This window comes from Chanos chanos, chromosome 7, assembly GCF_902362185.1.
Source record: "Chanos chanos chromosome 7, fChaCha1.1, whole genome shotgun sequence".
Lineage (NCBI taxonomy): Eukaryota > Metazoa > Chordata > Actinopteri > Gonorynchiformes > Chanidae > Chanos > Chanos chanos.
Window position 1 is genome coordinate 8,603,397 of NC_044501.1, and position 21,126 is coordinate 8,624,522.

Below are 21,126 nucleotides of genomic sequence, written 5' to 3' on the forward strand. Positions count from 1 at the left end.
AGCGGACTATACGGTTCTGTTTAGAAAAAAAAAAAAAAAAAACGCTACTGCTCTCACACTGAGACTCGACAGAGCCACCACACCACCTATACTACTCCTGTCTCTGACGTGTCTCTTTGTTCCTCTTTTTCTTTGTTTTCTCTCTCTCTCTCTCTCTCAGTTCTGCCTGCAATCCCCACCACCTCTCTTCCCACCACATGAAGCTCCTGACATGTGTCCTTCCCCTCACTACAGTCTCTCTCTCCCTCTCTCTCTCTCTCTCTCTCTCTCCCTCTCCCTCTCTCTCACACACACACACACACACACGCATGTCAGTATGGAGAGCTGTCACACTGTGTGACTCACCGTTCCCTGCATGTGTCTGGCTGCGTGTTGGATTTTAATGAGATAGAAAGGGCAGCATATGACACGGGTTAGAGCCGTATGCCTCCTCCATTCAAACAGGGCCTTTAAAAAAAAAACAAAAAAAAAAAAAAAAAAAACAGCACGGTGACGGCAGCCCTCTCAGCCTACGCTGGCCACGCCCCCTCACATCCTCCACTTCCTCCACTGGAGATTATACGACAAGGATAACAGCACCTGGATGATGTAGGAGTCTGTTTACCGTCACAGAGACACGGCTGATAAGAATCTCTCTCTCTCTCTCTCTCTCTCTCTCTCACTCTCTCTCTCGCTCTCTCTCCCTCAGCACTGTAATGAAATTCACCTCCACACACACAGACTTTACAGTGATATTACATTCCCCATATACAGCACCACTGCTCTTCCAGTCCTGTCCTCCTGGTTTATACACACAGGGTCAGTCGTTCACTGACTCCAGCGCATGAAAAGCGGGGCTGTTATAAACACCTTCTCTGTTGACTTTATGTCTTTCCTGGTCAATATGAGGGAGAAAAATAAATTGGGGGAAGGGGGACTGAGTAAGAGTATGCATAACAGCAATGTAACTTTAATGTCATTACATTGTAATAACACACATTTTAATGCATACAACCAAAAAAAAAAAAGTTAAGAGGTTCGAGATAACTAAACTTGTTGTCTTAATATGACCTCTGAAACATTACATATATACCTCTATATACATAATAACAATATGTGTATAACAATACAGTATTATAAAACTATATATATATATATGTGTGTGTGTGTGTGTGTATCTATCTATCTATCTATCTACCTATCTATCTATCTATGTGTGTATATATATATATATATATATATATATATATATATGTTTCATAGTACTGTATTGTTATATATAATAGTATGATACTATTATTATATATTTTGTCATGCTAGTTGTTATTTAATACTTAATTTGCACCCATAGTGTAGTGTAGTGAATGCTTTACACGTGTGAGTGCTGCTACACAAGGCTGTGTAATATACGATGTTTATATGATATATGATAAGAGTAATATCTGCTTGTCTTTCACTAATGGTCATAATGTAAACCCAGGACAGCATATGGGCCAAATTGCTGATCTGGATGCTGGAACTGTAATCATACACAAACAAAGATATACTGTTCATATTAACAATGTCACAGGAGGGATTTGGATAATGGAGTCGTTTCTCTGGGGGGACGTCGGTATTGATTACGAACACGCGAAAGCTCCCAGCCTAGAAGCGAGCCGTCGCGCTTGTGGAAAAGAAAAAAAAAAAAAAAACATGTCAGCTTAGACTTTGAATGTTGACCTCAGACCCAATGCCAGAGAGAGACCTCCAAAAAAAAAAAACCCCAGAAGATGTTGAAAAGATTGATTTTGTGTGACGAATTTTGTGACTTTGTCTAGTTAATGTCATGTTTATTCAAAGAAAAGTCAACACATGAAAGTGACGTTTTCTTTAAGGTGACCACTTAAGCAGGACCAGCTACAGATTGAAACCCCCTGGTCTTCACCCCCAGGGACAGTGTTTGAATTGACGTTGGATTCATAACATGGCTCAGATGAGGGATGTGATCTTAAACTAAAAGAGAGAGAGAGAGAGCTCAAACCCCTTATGTAGTCAATGTAAAACAGACTCCTGGAGTATTACAAACTACACACAGCAGTGCTTTTTAGTCGAGGGGTGGAGAAGAGTTTATCCTTATAGATTTCACCGCTCTCTCTCTGTCTCTCTCTCTCTCTCTCTCTCTCTCTGGGTGGAGTGCGACACAGCTGTCCCCTCAGCCCTGTTAAGCTGAGTGAAGTGAAAAGGATAGGCCATGTCCCTGTGTTGTGAGGTCAGCTGCTATTGACTCGGAGAGAGCGGGGGATTTAATATGGATCTGCATGTGGTGTGGCGGAATGAAGGAATGGAATGTGTGTCCTCACAGGGATCAAGCCTGTCAGAACCGCACCCTGAAACACCTCCAGCAGCCCACACACACACACACACAGACACACAAGCACACACACACTCACACTCATGGAGGACCACATACCCAGAGGGCCTAAGATAGAACCCTGGGGAACCTCACTGACTCCAGCCTAATAATGCATTGGTCTTTAGGACATACTGTACGTACCTACTTACACACACACACACACACACACACACACACACACACTAGGCCCTTCTCGTTTTACTGTTATGGATCATGGGTGTGGCCCATGGGGGCCTCTCAGACTTCGCCACGCCGAGTTTTAAAATTACCGGCTTAAAAAAAAAAAAAAAGCCAACGGAAATATCCTACCCGATTTAGAGAAGGACAAAGGTGAGAGCTGCCGTTTGTCAAATGATCTCATTGTTTATCTGATGATCTAATGCAAAGCTTTTAGCAACTCCGCGCCAACATGCAACTACGTCAAATACCTGTCAAGCACCGTTTGTCTTTAAAAATATGCGTTATTGTCTCGGCTTATTTGCAAAACTTCCCGGTGCCTCTTGCTAACGTTTCACTCGACGTGGAAAAGGGCCAGGAGCAAATATTGTCAGTTAACAAAAGGTCTCGGCTTCTGACTTTCTGTGTTGCTCGTTCTGACAACTGTAGCTTTAATAATGTTCATAACACAGCCTAGAAGCGTCAAGTTCAGAGTCCTCCACTATACATTCTGGCGCCCACTGGGCAGTACAGAGGATTCTAAGAGTTCTGTTCCTGTAAAGGCAAGAGTTCCTGAAATTCTTTTCAGCCAAAATTAACCCGAACCCTACAAGACGGTAATTGTCATTTCGATGAATATAGAAATAACACTCGAACTAGCTGTCAGGGTACATTATCCGATGGATGTTCGTTCACCTCTGCTCAGTCTTTTAAGATTGTTAAAATGCAATTTCACATGGGAATGCCTTCAAACCACAGCTTGTCTGGATGATGTTTTTCTAGACGTGAGACTTGACATATCGGTGATGTCAGCCATGAGAAACCCTTTTAAACATCTTTAAATTGCTTTCCTTGTTCTTCTGTTGACGCCCCGCGTCGCTTTCGTTTCAACTTCGGAAGAATGTTCTGGACGTGCACTGCAAAAATCTCTGGCTCAGAACCTCCGAAAATATTTAGAAATGTGAAATGTCAAAAAAAAACAAAAACAAATGTGAATATGTGTGTTCTCTTACCCACTCTCTCTCCCTCTCTCTCTCTCTCTCTCTCTCCGTGTGTCTGCAGGTTCTACTCATTTGGGAGAGACACGTGGGGCCTCCAGCCCCGGTTCTCCTTCGTCATCTCCCCACACTCCCTCGGCTCTTTGCACTGGAAGCTCAGAACCTACCCTCAACGGAGGATTTTCTGGAGCGTTCTGTAGCTCCACCGGAGGTCAGTGCCAGCTTTTAAACATACAGATGCAAAGCTGTGTTTTAAACAGTTGATAGTGAGAACCTGCGTTCTCCTGCCATTGTATACTGGAAGCTCCCGCTATCTCAAAATCGTCCTAATCCTGAGCGAAAAAAAACGTTTCGCTTGGCCATTTTTGGAAGAAAAAGAAAACTCGCAGACATCACATTCTCATTAAAGAAACGGTTCATTGTTTACTTTTATGTTAATACTATAAACATTTACATAATCAGGACTGTGTTATACCGGCTGTTTGTTTTTCCTCACGCAGTTTAGTTTACATCTCTCCCCTTCTCTCTTTTTTTTTCTTTCTCTCTCGCTCTCTCTCTCTCTCTCTCTTTTCGCACTCTCCAGGAACGACACCCAACTCACCCGTCAGCCTCCCAAAGTCCCCCACCTTCCCATCAGCCTCTGGCTCGTGGACGGACGAGTGTTCCATCTGCTACGAGAACGCGGTGGACACTGTCATCTATGCGTGCGGTCACATGTGTCTCTGCTACACCTGTGGCCTTCGCCTGAAAAAAATGTCCAACGCGTGTTGCCCCATTTGCCGTAGAGCCATCAAAGACATCATAAAAACCTACCGCAGCACGTAGACAGTCTCCCTCAGGAACATGCCCCCAATCCCCGAGGGGGGGGGGGGGGGCACACAGGGGATCCAAACAGAGACCCACACTCAATGGGGAGGCATTACCATTCAGGGAATTCTATTCCGGTACTTCACGCATGGGGGGTGTGGGGGGGGGGGGGGGGGGGGCGCGTTACCATGGCACGCATTGTGCGTGCGTTACCATGGCGACGACCTTTTCGAAACTCTGACCTTCGAGGCTCAGGCGTGACGAAGCCTCTTGTCGCTGTGCGCGGGGGTTTCTGTCGCTACGGTAACCCGTCGTGTATAACAGCTCAGCTCAGGAGAGTCTAAGTTCTGACCGGAACTTTACGCCTGAAATTTTTTTAAAAGAAATGAAACGTTGTGTAGATAATATGAAAATCAGGAATACTCTGACGACACTCCAGGGACGTGACAGTTCAAACGTCTCGCTCTTTCTTTTCTTTTGTTTTCCCACCCTGGTTTCCTTTTGTTTGAGTCATACGAGATGGAAAAAATCTTGTTTGTTTATTTGCATATATGGAAATGCTTTCTCAGCTGGAAACGTGTTTTTGTGGGTGACAGTTGGATTATCTGTTGACAGTGTTTTTACCTTCTTTTTTTTTTTTCTTCTTCAATCTTTTATCTGTTCTGGGAACTAGTCGAACTGGCTCAGACCCTCTTCGCAGATATAGCTCAAACAAATTGTGTTTCAGTGTATACACAATTTCTGTCTGTGTGCTGCTGAGACAACGTCGCGGATCATATATGATGGGGTTTAAAACGTAGTGTGTTTCATGTATAGCTTCTAACGCTAACGAATATTGCATAGGCTCTTTTCCTGTGGTAAATGTTAGCTTGCTATTTCCTACATGCCCTTAAGGCAATGTTGCCCTCATAGAGATTATGGGGAGAGGAAGAGAGAGAGAGAGAAAGAGAGGAACTTCATTTGTTGATGGAGTCAGATTGTAAACCATAGTGTCACATATGACATTGTTCACATTATACTTAGCCTCAGCTGTCAGTTTTTGGTAGTGAGTGGCCCCAATTACACTGTGCTTTTGCGTTTAATTCAGTTAGGGACGGCCTAATTCATCCTGTCAGTGTCATTTTGAATAAAAGAAATCTAAGAAATTCTCCAAGTATATAAATGAATAAATAAAACCGCGGGTTTTACATAAGTAATGTCTGTCCACCTGAAAAACACGATAATCAGTAAATCTATGAGAGCTGAACTAGCGAGAAAATAAGATATTTGAATTTCTCATCTATGTGTCTTTGCAGTCCTGAAACAGGCCATTTAAAAACCAAGCCCAGTGCACTGTGAACTCAGGTTCAGCTTTGTTGTTGTTGTTGTTGTTGTTATTATTATTATTATTACTATTATTATTATTATGCTATTCATACTTCTCAAAATGGCTTCTGTAGCTGCACACACATCACACCAATTGGAAAATTGCCATGGATACCGGAGTCGAAAGAACACTGGAACACGGCCTTCCAGGCTTAACCGATGAAAGGATCGTTTGTTTAGAATAGATAACTGATTCGAGTACATAGCCTACATATCTCGGCAAATCTGCTTATTCCGATGCCAGATATGACGCGTTTCACTAGAACACCTGAACAAAGGCGACAGTGAGCCACAGGTCCTAAAACAGCCGACTAATGCGGGGGTGGGGGAAAAAAAAAGAAAGAAAAAAAAATACGTTTGGCACGTTTGTTTGGCTGCTCTTGAAAAGAGTAAATTAGGGGTCAAAGATATCAAGTGAGTCGGTTGTACCGTATTGAATTTAGTCTCCCTCTTAGTCCTTGTTCACCACGCGGGTCAGCTTCATCAGCAGTATAGTTAAACGTGACCGCTGAAACCGCTCCTCTCAGCAAAAGGCAAAAGTGGAATAAGCTGTTTTTAAACTCTTTTGGCGACAGTATTATCGGATTTCAGTCGGGGTCTGTGTTTCAGAAGCGTTGTGGTATCGTTGGGAATGATCCCATTCAATGGTTGTGAACTTCGTTTTAAATTCCCAACCTTCCAAGCTAGTTATATTGTGGACACGTCCGTATTGTTGTGTCAGTCAAGTCTGAATATTTGGGAGTGTAGTACAGTAACTAGAGAAAGCTGTTTTCAAACACGGTGTGAATTTTGTATCAGTGATCTGGTTCCACTGCTGTGGAGTCTAAGTCAGTAGCGAACTTACCCGGTGAGACATCCCTTCTCGGATTTAAATGTTTAGGTTTAGGATCGGCTGAGGTGATCTGGAGATGGCGAATTTGCGTTAGTTTTGTTCTGCGTCCCGGTCCAGTTTCCTCCAAAGACGCCTTGGTGATTACTCACACGAACTACAGCTGGAATTTTTATACACACAAGAGTCTGCTCTGGTTATAATATGCGTGTACAGGAAGAAAAAAAAAATTATGGCAAGTGATTCTTTGTGTTTCTGCTCGCTATAAAAATAGCTCCAGGTTTTACTGCAGTAAAGTGTTCTGCCTGAAACGCAGTTCAAGGTTTTTTTTCTTTCTTTCTTTCTTTCTTTCTTTTAAACACTTACATCCTTAAACGACTGAGTGGCTAGCTTTGTGCAAAGCAATTGTGACAACTGGGGCTTATTTCTACGCTGCTATAGCATTAGCCTGAGCTACATTGTAAGGGCTATATGCTGTTATAAAGAAATAAATAAATAAGAAAACAAACAAAACGATGTCTGTCCTACATTGTCGCTCTCATATACTACATGTTAAAAAGAAAAGAAAAGAAAAGAAAAGAAAAGAAAAAAAAGAAAGAAATGCTATTGCTTGAAGAAGTAATACACCTTTGAATGTTATAGTTTTAGTTCCTCAAAGTAGAGAAATCTAAACTATTAGATAGTTGTGTTTTTGTTAGCTTTTCCTTCCAGTTTTGATTGATAATCAGTCTTTTGATCGATAATCATGATTGTATAGTAATGTTTTATGGGGTTTTTTGAAACCACATAATAATAATAATAATAATAATAATAATAATAATAAAAACTTGTCTGGGTAATAATACTACAAGGTGTTTCTTAACCGAAGAGAAACGTAGTATTATTAGGCAATATTTTTGTAGTGTATGCTTAAGGGTAAAGATCGAGATAAGCACAGGTCTGTATTGATAAACAATCACATTTTTTCCCACTTTCAAGCTTCTTTTTTTTTTGTCATTTCTGATTTGTTGAGGGAACCAACAGAGCTCCTTGGGATATTTTCTACTGATTGAATCGGCTTCTAATGTTTTACACAGTCCTTATGGCATTTGTTGCACTGAACAATGAAAATACGATTTTAAAATGTGAGGAACGAGGCGATGTTATGTGTTTGGTCTGTCGATGAATCATCCTTTTTCATTTAGTGTGAACCAAAATCAATATTTTGGTGGCCAGATCCACAGAGGACCTGATGAGATTCTGTGTTAGAAAGTATCAGGGAAAAAAATACTTTAAAATAATTTGGGATGATAGAAATGATTTTGAGAACTTTCCAGACTAAAAAAAAAAAAAAAATGGTACCCTTCTTTTTTTTTTTTTTGGTTAAACTCTCCTCAGGCAGTAATGGGATGTTATGACGAGGTCCATTGTACAGTTTGACAGACATCTTTGTTCCTGATGTCACTTTACAACGCTCCTGATTGTATTTAAAAAAACAAACAAACAAACAAACAAAAAAAAGCCAGCGTCGTCTCTTTTCCCGCCCCTGTGCCCAGGGGGACCTTCAGACGTAACGTCATCCTCTTTTGCGAGCGTTTCTTTGACCAAATTGTGTAAATCCAACGTGGAAGAAACATGTTAATCCCTGCCCCCCCCCACCACCCCCCCGAATTCATATAATTTCTTTAAACTTGGAGAGCTACGAGAACTGTAAAATCGGATTATTTATTTTTTCATTCTTTTTTTTTTTTTTTTCAGTAATATGGAATTCATCTTATTCATGTCTGAATCCTAAGCTACAGTATCCAGTTTTCATGCTTACTCTTAGGAGCATCACTGTCTTCTCTCTGAGGGCACATACATAAGGACTTTACCTTGTTACTTAGAAACTTACCATAGTTGGATTTTACTCCTGATTGTGTGTGGACCTGTATGTATCTTATTTATATAGTGTTACTGTGTTGAGTGATTGTTTGGGACTTAATGGTACATTTAATGACTTTGTTTGCTTTCCTTTTTGGATGTTTATATTTTGTTTTTGTTTTTGTTTTCTTTTGTATGACTGAATCATGTAACAGGAAGCCCTATTGAGTGAAATAGGAAAGGCCATTTCTGTTGACCAGTCACTGACGCTAAACAGCTTTCGATGTTTCACATCACTGAGGGACAGAGTAACTTTGTATCTTCAGTAACAACACTTCTCAAACTGATTGTAACTCAAGTGAAAGGTAAAAAAAAAAAAATGAATATGAAAAATAGAATACACCAATGACTCCAACTGAAATTTTTGAGGAAAAAAAACTGTTGCGTAGCTATTTTTAGTTTACTTGTGGATGCAGAAACTGTCTTCAAGACGTGTCTGTCACAAATTAAGAGAGAAGTAAACTCACAAAGGCTATGAGATGGGTTACTCTTTAAAAATTGGAGTTGTTTGAGGTTTTTTTTTTTAGTTAGTTTTTTTTAAATACATGTGAAGGTGTACGTTTTGTCATTGCACAAATACCTTTCACAGCTTCACAAAAAGAGCTGTCAGACAAAACATATTTCCATCGCACAAAAAGATGGAAAGAGCGAATTTCATGAAGCTGTTACACAAATTCTGAAGTACGAAGAACAGCTAAGGTGATTACAGCACGCCATTTCACGGCGTGAAACATCGGAAATTTGTTTATTGTTTATTGTTCCATTGTGAGTTACATCCAGCAGTAGTGTGTTTTTTTGTTCACTGGTGAACAATGGGACCAAAGATTTGACATGACTCAAAGGAAAGTGATAACGTTAATTAAAACCTGATAAGAACGCTATCAGTCAGCTCCCTATCCACCACCAAAAAAAAAAAAAAGGTAGAAAGAAAACCTTCCAACAATTTATATCCCCAAATGAATCGTCCCACGCAGTTTTGGATTCACTCATTTCCAGAACATTCTCTGGTTTGATATCAGTCTGGCTGACTCGAGCGTGGGAACGCTTGTCTGACTGGTGTTTACTTTATTGAATCTAGTTTTTACAGTATGTGATCAGTTTGTATGCTTTGTCCATTGTGAGTCAAAGACAAGTTGTGTTAATAAACTTTCCAAATGTGTTTCTGCTACACTGTTATTTACTGATTTTTTTGTTTGTTTGTTTGTTTGTTTGCTGGAGTTAGGTCAAGAATGGTGTTGTTTTATATTCTGTCTTTTAGGTGCATATACTCCGAGCATCAGGGCCGCTTAGATAAATATCGGAATATATTGCAAAAATATAACCAAGCTCATTTCTTTCAACAACAGTAAACTCTGTCCAGTAAAATACTCGTATTGTTGAATCTGAATGCAAGCAGTTAAGACACCGACTTCAATAAAATGCTACCCAGTAATAAATAAATGAATAAAAGTATTCATGTATCTATGACTAAGTGTAGCACTATTTTTGTGCTTAATGAATAAACCCTACCTAAGTGATCCGTGAACTTTTTTCGTCCCTGAAAAACTGATCCGGGTTCAGTTGTACGACATCCCTGTATGGAACTAAAGTTTAGATTTGAAGAGTGCACGGATCTCAGATCAGCTGAAGAAGGTGTTAATCGCCTGGAGCGGCTGACAATTTGCTTTAGATTGGAGTAGTGACACAGGTCAAAGCCGGGGTCACCAGGCAGTGAGTTGACCACTCTGACATGTCTCTGATCTTTTAATAAGTATGACTTGGTCATGACCGAGAGTGGATTGAACTGACTGTGATGTAGTAGAAGGGTCATTTTATCCGGCTTGACTCCTAAATGGAGCGGTAACCCCCTGTAAATAAATTCCGTAGTGTCTTGACAATTGCTTCGTCTCTGACTGCGTTGGGTAACTCTGACTTGTTCAATACTGCCATCTAGTGGTGTATGACGTCTGCTGCTTGCAGTTCTGTCCTGTTCACCGAATTTCTTTAATTCTCTGCCAACAACTAGATACAAATACAGTCATTGTGTAAATGACTTCAGACAATACTGTGCAACTATGAAACTGTTTAAGGAAATCTTTATCCGAAGGTTTTGTGCAAACGTCAAACGCGAAATGCTTATAACATCCAGACAAACAGCACAAAAACATTGACAGAGACATATTCAAACATCGTAAATATTTTAAAGACACTCGCGTCATATAGTCCAAACAGGTCTTTGACACATACCATCTGTCTTACACACCCTGTCACTCTCCTTACGTGGTTTATTGGTTTATTTATGAGGACGTTATGAAATGAATATGAATTCCTAACATACTGTTGCTCGTCTGTCCGGGAGGGGCCCCGTCCTAAATTTATTACCTCAGATTCCCGTGTGGGGTTCCCGAAATGTTCAGAGTTGACAAATCTGCATGCAATAAATCCTTCTATGAGTTTGTGGCTGCCAAAGTTCACCCAACTGTACTTTACTAAAATCTCGAAATTCCAGTGCATCTCCATCAATAAAGCATGACGTGTTTAAACGCCTCTCTTTCTCTTTCTCCTCCGCCAAAACAGGAGAAATGCTAGCGTTCAGACGCATACATCTACATTACACTCGCCAGTAATGTCTCGTTGAACTGATAGAGATTAATGTTGTGTTCAATGGATTGTCAGACGCACAAAGTAGAAAACATGACCTTTGGGGGCCTTTATTCCGTCGATATTCTTGTCTTTTGGAGTATGTCTGTTTGCGCTATGTAAATAGGGAAAAATGACATAAAAATGACAGAGGGTATAGAGAACAAAGATAATACATTTTATTGTGTTTTTCTTTAGGGCAATGCGAGATACAATGTAAACATCAACAAGATACAAAAATGCTTAAAAAAAAGACTCAAATGCCAACGAACAAACAAACAAACAAACAAACAAAAAAAGAAAACAAAATTGTTTTGAATATGATCTACACAAGCCAACTGCCTGTTTTCAAAAGATGTACATATGGAATGCACTGAGAAGGGTACAAAACCACTTTCGTTCCTTACCGAAGCCCCAAAACATGACGATTTCAACCCAAAATTACTTTTTCTATCACATTCTTGTCACCGACTGACTGAACAACTTCCATTGTGTAGGAGAGCTGGTATCTTTGCACGTTGTAATGTAGGTCTTTTGAAAAGAGTGGCTCATTAACAATCAGCCAAATTGTTCTATTAGCATGTCGACATTTGTGAAGTACAGAAAAAAGAAAAAAAACAAAACAAAACATAGCACCGCTTTTGTTACTGCTTCCTGGTGTGGTGTTCCTGTCTCTTGTTTGGGTTACTGGGTAGGTGGGTGGGTAGGATGTGCACTGATTATTGACTTTGGTTTGCAAGTTTGAGGGGACACTGTCACCTTTGCTAAGAAGCTCTCATCCTACGTAAGTGACAATTCTAGCCTGTAGCTAAACTACTGGAAGTGGTGGTTCTTTCCACCCCCCCCCCCCCCCCCCCCCCCAAAAAAGGTGGACCTTTGTTATTATGAGAAATGGATATGTTAGGCAAGCTAACCTTTGACCTTTTGACTTTTTTTTTTCATAACCCCAACTTGGCTATACCCAAGCGTGCTAGATGAAATATGAAATTACAAAGGCGTGAGAAAATGCTTTTTAGGGCATTTGGAAACAATAAAAGAAATACAAAGAAACTCAACCACTGAATAATAAAAATCAACTCAAAAAAAAAAAAAAAGATTTTCATGAAGATATCTCCCAATCAGTGGCTAACATGGAGGATATTCCGACCTCTAATACTCTTTCCCAAGTCATTAAAACTTGGTAACGCTCGACTTGTAATGCTCTCTCCCTTGATAAGAACGAAATGATAATTAAAACCACTTGAGCCGAACAAGGAAACCGGCAGAGAACAGTCACACGCGAAACAACACGGCAGTGTCTTTGTTGGCGCTCATTACTGCGGCTGCAGAAATGCCCCCACGCGGCGTTCCAGCTGAAACCATAGCGCGAAGCAACCCCCTGCTGCTAAAAACTGCGTATCCCCGTTTCCTCACATCTTTAAGCAACGCTCCAAAAACCAAACAACAAACACAACTAAAAAAAAAAATAAATACATAACTTACAAAAACTTCCCCCAAATCACCTCATACCTTGCACCTGCACACACATACTGTTTACTTTCTCAATCAATCTCCCCTCTACGCGTCCCTCAGTAGAAAAGAACCAGTTTAGGTCACCTCATACATAAACCTTCCCTAGCGGCGAGAAGTACTACAAACGCAACTCAAGCATACAGTTACGATTCAACACGCCCCGTGTTAAAACCCACGCAGACGAACTCCCGTCAGTCTTTATATATCTGTTCGTTTCGGATGCAGCCCCATAACAGCTGGAAATCAGTGATCAGCGCGTCGGATGAATAGAGAACGCCAACTTTTTTTTATCGGCAATAATTAAGAGAGTGTTTTTTGCTAATGAGATTTCTCAGCGGCGGTTTTTATGCATTAGTTATGGAATATGTGGGAGTGCTAAATGATCCACCGCATTAACTCGCTGTCACAGACTTCTGTCGACACTGTTACGCTTGACGACACGACAGATGATTTAACTAAAGAAGTAGATATATGCGCGCGCACACATAAAACGTGTCTACACCTGAAAAAAAACAGCCTTTTCTCTTTTTAGATGTTAGCCTAAGGCAAAGCTTCGTTGACTACATCTTAGGCCTAAGACTGCGCTCCAAACAACTGCGCACCGAGTTCTTACTTAACCGAACACAAAATCATTTTTATGACAACAACTTCAGAACTTGACCAGAGTGCGAATCATAATAAAAAAAAAAAAGGAGCTCAAGTCACTAATATTTCTTTCACTCCTCTGCTCAGCTCCTCCCCCTTCGGTTTACACCATGCAACGCTGCTCAACAAAACCAGTATCATGGTCTAACTGGATCTAACCTTACCCTACCGGCCGATCTCCACTGCCCATTACTTCATAAATCAAACATCCTTCTATCAGCATCCCTCTCAACCTTCTCGCACCATCCCGCCGACTCACAAACCATCTTCTCACACACACACATACACACGCACGCACACACACGCAAACAAAACCGCCTTTTCTTTTACACGGACTGTCCAAAAACCAAGAATATTGACAGAATATGCCCCATGTTGCAGCGTGATAAGTGTAGCTTTTTGGCAAGGAGCTGTTAGCGCTGGGACCAGCGGCAGGGCCGCCACTTATTTATTCGTTTAATTACTTCTTTGTGTGTTGTTTTCACCGTGCTGTTCCTACGTGAAAACAGCTCTGTCGTTGGCGAGCTGTTCCGTTCCGCCCCGGCTGTAAAAGCTGAGTTAGCAGGGAACTCATAGTGGGAATATATAGTGCCACGGTTTGGCTAGCTCATTTTTTTGGCCTCGTTTCTAACCGCTGTTCTGAGCTCTGAGGATACCGACCGAAACGTGTGGAAACTCAGTTATCCAGCCAGTGGGACCCGCCGACGGGACCGTTTTAAGGTAAGAGCATAACGTTTGTGAAACTGGCCTTTAAAACTTAACTTTGTGTGACAGGGACAAAAAAAAAAATATGTAAACCACAGAGCCCTTTAGGACAAAGACCAGCTACCATTGAAGAATTTTCACCTCTCTACTCCTCTTCACTCAAGAAATCAAAGTCAAATGGCAGTGCACGTGTGTGTGATGCCTAAGTAAGATTAGTCCGTAACCCAAACCTGTCCTTAAGGGATTCAGTGATCCCCTACACACACACACCCCACCTCCCCTGGCCCCTCCTGTTTCCCAAAATAAGGGAAAATATGAAAAGCAGATTCTGAAATCCAACTTTAAGGAGCAGGAAACCTCAGAAAATCCCCATAAGTCCGATCTCCGATGAATTCACCATTGTGTGACATTTGTACTTCAAATGATATTTACTATGTTCAGGCTGAGGACAACATAAACTTTTTTTGTTTTTTTTTTTTGTTTTTTTTGATAAACGCTGAAACAAAAGAGAAAAGAAGGAGAATGCGAACACCGTATTCAACATATTCTACGTTAAGCTGTAACGTCTGACAGAGGCAGTCTTGCTGTTTGCTAGGTTTGGATTGGTGACAGATTGGTCACGTTTGCCATGGCAATGGTGGAACGCTCGGGCAGTAGACGGAATCCTGCAGAGAAATGCTAGATCGCTACTGATGTGTGGAGGTGGAAGCACGCGTGCGTGTCTGGCCTCAGCGCGTGTGACAGCCACGGTGACAGAATGCCAAAGGGTCATTCTGCGGTTGGTCACTGTTCCACCGTTGCCATGGTAAAAAGCCAGATCTCCGTGACATCACCACCGCTCGGGTCACGGAGCCTTTTGGAGTCAGTTACAGTTCAGTGGATCGAAACAGAGAATGTGTGTGTGTATGTTTGCGTTTGATCACGGATGGGCAATAGACCGCAAGTGTCAATCACGTAAAAAAAAAAAAAAAAAAAAAAAAAAAAAAAGACATTCAGCTTGATGTGAAAACACACTTGAGTCAGACAAATGCAATATACGCTGACAGTAGAGCAAGCGTTAATAGACAATCAAAGAGGAGTTGGTGATTTGAAAAGAGACGGGAGGTGGAAATATTGAAAATAAAACTTGAGCATGGCTCCAAAAAAAAAAAAAACCTTTTTCAATGTTATTGTATTTCATATTTGGTGAGATGCCTATTTTCTATTGCACGTTTCCTCGATAGTTGCGGGTCACGTAAAAAACAAACAACAAACAAAAACAAAAACAAAGAAACAACAAAAAAAAAAAAACACACACACACACACACACAATGGGCTAAAAGAAATCACAGAAGACAGAAGATAAATTGCAATATTCCTGCTGACAAAGACAAAAACAAACAAAAAACCAAAAACAAAGACTTTTTTGTTTTAAAAAAAAAATGTAAAGAGATAGGAAATAAACTGAAAACTAGCCAATACACAAATAAGTATATAAGAAATATATGAGAAAGGCCTAGCAGTTCCCTTGTAATTTTTAGATGCGAACAAAACAAGCTGTTTAAAATGGAGCTCACTTAGCAAAAGCAATGTCCACTGACAGCGTTGGAGTGAATCAACACATTTCTATAATGCCTTCGTCACAGGGCGGGGGGCGGGAATAAAGAACAATTTTGGGGGCTTTTTGGAAAGCACATGGTTTATGCTCCAGCTGATCCAATGATAACAACACCCCATCTGTCTAGATAGGGCATCCATTGCTGATAAATGATAAAAGTTATATGACTTATCAAGTTATGTTGCTCACATGTTCAGTGATATTTGTATTAGAGATGGTGTATCCAATTACTTTTGGGAAATTCAATTAATTTGTTTAGGCAAATTCATCCACCTCAGATGATTTGGATACATACCAATGATCCGGTGTTCATTTTTGTTTTGTTTTTCAAAAACAGCAGAGATCTCCGCATTAGCTGAATTTTGTAATTACATGATTTATGATAAGTACTCTGTGGCATGTTGTCTACCACGCATCAGTATCGGTAAAACATTTTTTTTTTTTTCCCCATGGAATTTTGATGTTAGGCTGCAGGCCATGGGTTGATTGTCTTAATGACTGAGGTGGACAAACGGTGGAAAAAATAAAAATAAATAAAATGTATATCCAGCATTATAGAAAGTCCAATAACGACAGAGGAAGTGTCCATTATTTGCTTAAAGTGCAGCACACAGCTTTGGAGAAAAAAATAAAAACAAAAAAAAACAATTTGGATCAAAAAAAATTTGAAACATATAGCCAAATAAGAGGGAGAAAAAAAACAGTTGTAAATGATGAAATGTTCTAGCTGCATTGAGATCAATAAAAACATTCATTAACTGGTAACAGGCAGTATCAAACTGCTCCATTCAAAACCAGATTGAAACTGAATAAATTCACCTCTGCTCATGGTTCGGAGATTAAAAAAAAAAAAAAAAAATCTTGCCGCAGCCACTAGAGCTGACCACTAGAGGGAGCCAATCAAAACCTCAAGTTAAGTTCTTCCTGCAACACAAAGTGACTGAGTGCAGACAAGAACTCGAGTGAGCAAAGGTACTAACGTATTAAAATAAATTAAATAACCATAAATATTTTTGTCGAAAAAAAAAGAAGAACAACAAATTCTGTTCAAATAAATATTGTGCTGAGTAGGTTTACTGCATCTTTAAATGAATGCGCTCTCACTTTAGAACAGTGACAGTGCATTAATTCACAAAAATGAGCCACTTCATTGTTCATTATTGTCCATGTGTGATCACACAACAACAAACAAACAAACAAACAAACAATCAGACAAATAAACAAAACAACTATTGTCTGCTTAATAGAATATAACTGCAATCTAGCAGGTAACTTAACTTTAATACTGTAGTACTGTCCAGCAGAAAAAAAAAATAATAATAATATGTTGAAAAGTTAGTGCTTCACCCGATTTAGAGTTTACACGGTTCATTAGAAAAATATTTCAGCAGTCTTGAACATCAGCCATTTGATGAAGATTGTAACAAGAATTTTTTTTTTTTTTAATTATTTACGTTATTGGTTTTATGGGCCCTTTTGCTTAAAATGGTTTGGATAACTTCAGGGGATGGATTCAAAATTTAGAGAAGTGTGTCTTTCATTTGTTTACTTTATCGCATTGTTTATTTATTTACTCGAGTCCTTGCCAATTTGAAGCAAATTCCATTTTCTTTTTGTACAAATATTGTGACGTATACTCCACCTCTCCTGTGTAAAGTGTGGAATACCGAAATACTTTTAAAACGATAAAAGTAAAATTCACCTCCACTGCCTAACGTGTAACTTCAACTTCTACCTCAATACTGCCCAGCAATATCGCAAAATGTTGAAATTAACCTTTGCATATCAATGTGCTTTCATTTGGGTTAGCAAAATCAAGTGCTTCCAGATATAAAGATTAAATATCTTTTTCTTTTTTTTTTTTTACCTTTCAGTTCTGAAACCTCGTTTGGGTAATCTGTAGAATACACTGTATTTCTATTTACCCGCAAAATAAATATTAAAGCTATCACAAAATAGCTAGTGTAATTTTTTATTTTCCTCTTTGGTTTGATCACATTTTGGGTGCAACACTAGGTCACTGCTTCCCTGGGATTGAATGGCGAATAACAAGCCTTGTTTTTCCAGTATTGAGTTTTAACGTCACTGCAACAGCAGCAACAATAGCACACATAGAGCAGCAATATATACAAAGTCCTGTTTTCTGGAACTTTCTTATGAAACTACAGCAATAACTAGACTGCTGGTAATTTGTAAACAAAATTTTTTTTTGGAGGGGAGGGGGGTGGGTAGAAACCCATCTATGAGGTGATTCAAATCTTTGAAAAGCACGTTCACTAACCGTAGTCTTGTATTTGTACTCCGATTTCTTTTATCATTCCATGTAACATAAACTTGGGTAGATTAAAATCTCTGGATTGACTTTAAGACTGTTTCCATAAATTTCCAAGGTTGGGCTGTAGACTATGACATATGCATTCTGAGAATTCTGAGGTTGGGGAAAATTCTAAAAGGTAAAACTAATTATCAGAACCTAAGCACAGACATTCAGCCAATGAGACATCAGAAAACTGAATGTCTGACTCAGGGACTGTCCAATAGCAGGCTGACAGATTAGCATGGATGTCACAAGAAAGCAGAAATACATCTCTAAGGAAGACAATAAAATACACAAAACACAAAAATAACAAAAAGCAACTGAAAAAAAAAACAACAAAAATAAGAACGAAGAAACGGAAAAAAAAAATCAATAGGAAAAGTCAAAGTTGTTCATTTTCCTTTGACTATACACTCAATATTTGACACCAATTTGTTTTCTTTTTTTTTTTCAAAAATGCTGTCAATTTTTTTCTTTATTTTGAGTGCTTACATTATTTGATCTATTTCCTGTATTATACTCCTGTGCTGACACTCCGTTATCTCTCTCTCTCTCTCCCTCTCTCTTTTTTTTTTTAAATTCCGTAACAAAAATAATCTGGATTTTTTACCTCTGCTCTTCGGCCTATGGCACTGTGTTGAATTTTGGTACTGATACGGATACTCTTGTGTTCAACGGATTTCTCTCGACATTCAGTTAACGATGATCAAAGGCACCCATTTGGCATTAAAAGACGGGCAGGAATTGTGCTAAACGTTAGCCCGCACCATTCTTTTTTCTCCTGTAAACCCCTTCGGAAAGACGTTAAGACGTCTTTTCTCTTCTTATTCCCACCTGAAAAATGCAATCCTCCTGTTAAAAAAAGGTGGAGAACCTGGGGGTGGCCAATCCCTAGTCCAGGTCTACCAAACACATTTATATGTTTCCGCTCTTGCGTCGCGTCATCTTTATAGTCTCGTGTCCTTTTTTTTTTTTTTTTTTTTTTTTTTTTAGTAAACCAGCACTAAAAATGTCTCTTTTCCCATACAGAACTGAAAAAACATCCTCTTTTTACAGTTTAATAACAAATGTCCATGTTTGGACATGATGCGGGGGGGTACATTTCTTGCAGAGTGCTACTTCTTTCTTTCCAGGTAGTTGGAGGGAACCCAGCCCTTGCGCCCTTGTAGGCTGTCCAGTACCTGGCAGTACCACCAGCCATTTGGGTTTTTTTCCAGAACTTCCAGACTGGTGCCTTCCGGGAAGCCCATGGTTTCTTCATCGCCACGGTAATCGGCAATAGACACGTACACCTCGCGCAAAGTGTTGTGGATGAGCTGCGATTTGTCGATGGGCTTGGGTCTCACTGTGGAGACCGGAATGCCATTTCTCTGGGCGATCAGGGGGCTGGCGTTGCCGGGCAACGGTGCAGTCGACGCACCAATGCTGGTGCCTGACCTAAGCCGCACGTCGGCCAGGGCCTGCGGACGCACGGTAGTGAAGGAAGAATTCCTCCGCACGCCAGCACCTGATCTTGCGTGATCGGTTGAGCCAAGAGACTCATTCCGCCTGAGCGAGCCTGTGTGCAGGTTTACATCCTTTATAGGCTGCGGAGGAGACACAAAAACTGACTGAGGTCGCACCGCCGCCTGACGGACACCATTCCTCATCCGTACCCCGCCGCTGCCACCATTAAGCAGGTTAGACGGCTTGGTGAAACCCCCTGGTGGTTTGGAAGGAATGGGTGGGCTGGGATTGGCTACATTCCTCCGCAGGTTTTGCTGGTTGAGGTTATTGAGCGCCTGCACACGTTGTTCGTTCTTCTCCAGGCTATTGGACTTGCTGGAGCGGCCCGTTTCAGGACCATCAGGGACGACCGTATTGGTGGAATGCCTGATGGGCTCCAGGTAGAAGGTGGGCGCCCAACCTTCTTCCTCTCCCCACCGGACATACCACCAACCGCTCTCCTGTCGTTCCAGCACCTCCACCTCCACCCCAGCTGGGAAGCTCAGCTCGGATTCCTGGGCTCGCTCGTAGGCATCGGTGGTACGGTAAAGGCATCCCTCCAGGTCCGGATCCCCGCGGCTGCCTTTGGAATAGATGCTGGAGATGTCTGAAGTGCTGCGTGATGAGACAGAATCCTCCGACGACACCACCGACGCTGTCTCCGAATCTTCTCCCCCGGCCCGGGCTGCGGCCCTTGCCATGCTGTGCCGGAGCGTGCCAGTAGGCCGCAGTTGGCGCCGGAGGCTGCTGATATCCATCCTCTCTGGGCTCGACAGTTCTGGTTTATTCAGCAGGGGCTTGGGCCGAACTACCGGTTTGGGCCGGGCCGAAGGGCTGTCTCCAATCCGGCACTCCACATCTCTGCGCAGGACCGGCTGCCGTTTGGAATTGCGCCCGGATTCGTCCGAAGAGGATCTGGGGCTGGTCTCCTCTGGATACCTCAGGGACTGGCTTCGGCTCAAGTCAGGAGGAACCTTCCGGAGGGGTTTTCCTCCCCCTGGGGAAGAAGAGGATCCAGTCGTTTTGCGGCCCAGGGTACGAGTCTTGGGAGAATCTGAATCGGCTCCGCTGGACTCTTTAGCGGAGGCGAAGTCGTCCAACGAGACTCTGAACCCATCGTTTTCGTAGATGCACTCCTCCCTTGTGACATCTTCCACAGAGTCTCCCATTCCCACCTTAAAGGAAGCGCTCTTCAGAGACACCATTGGTGAAGATTTACCCACGAGCTGAGGGTACTTCTCCGCTGTCCCCCCGTTGCTTTTCAGTTCCGCGTTCTGACCTTCCCCTTTGAGAGAGTCTGTGTCCGACTCCAGGTCACATCCAATAGCAGGTACATCGTATTCGGGTTCCTCGTACACAGGCCTGCTGGGGGATTCTGGGGCTTTTGAGGCGGAGGGCGTGTCCTCTGAGTCCTGCTTTTTGACGGGCGGTGCAGGGGGCGGGACCTTGGGGCGGGTGAGAGTACTGGTGCGCCGGCTCAGGTTAGGCTTCTTGCGTTTGTCAATGTAGGAGCAGGGAGCCCAACCCTCCATTTCCCCGATCTGGACGTACCACCAACCCCCAGCGTTCTTCTCAATCACCTAAGGATCAAACAATGTAGAGTTTTAAAGCTTAAACAAGCCTGCTCTTATACAATATACAATATGCACTGCTTAGAAGTGAAACCCTGAAAGCTGCTCAGAAAAACGGAACTTCTTTAGACAAAGTGAAATGCCCTCAAGTTTCCTACATCCTTAGAGTAAACCGCTTGATTTCTTAAACTGGCCTCTTGAATTTCCCAAACAAAATTAATCCAGACGAAGAGACCACACATTCATT

General features: G+C 41.4%; 2 protein-coding genes across 2 annotated transcripts in view; one reads left to right on the forward strand and one right to left on the reverse strand.

Annotated features, from left to right (window-relative positions):
- Window positions 1-4,350, forward strand: part of neurl1aa (neuralized E3 ubiquitin protein ligase 1Aa) — a 35,078-nt gene extending 30,728 nt beyond the window's left edge. The window contains exons 5-6 of the mRNA XM_030780574.1: window positions 3,590-3,736; window positions 4,109-4,350. Of these exons, the coding sequence (XP_030636434.1) occupies window positions 3,590-3,736; window positions 4,109-4,350 (389 nt within the window). The remainder of the gene's footprint in view (window positions 1-3,589; window positions 3,737-4,108) is intronic.
- Window positions 4,351-18,827: 14,477 nt separating this feature from the next.
- sh3pxd2aa (SH3 and PX domains 2Aa) overlaps window positions 18,828-21,126 on the reverse strand; it is an 85,001-nt gene continuing 82,702 nt past the window's right edge. Inside the window, exon 16 of the mRNA XM_030780703.1 lies at window positions 18,828-20,888. Coding sequence (XP_030636563.1) covers window positions 18,939-20,888 — 1,950 coding nt within the window. The 3' untranslated portion in view covers window positions 18,828-18,938. The remainder of the gene's footprint in view (window positions 20,889-21,126) is intronic.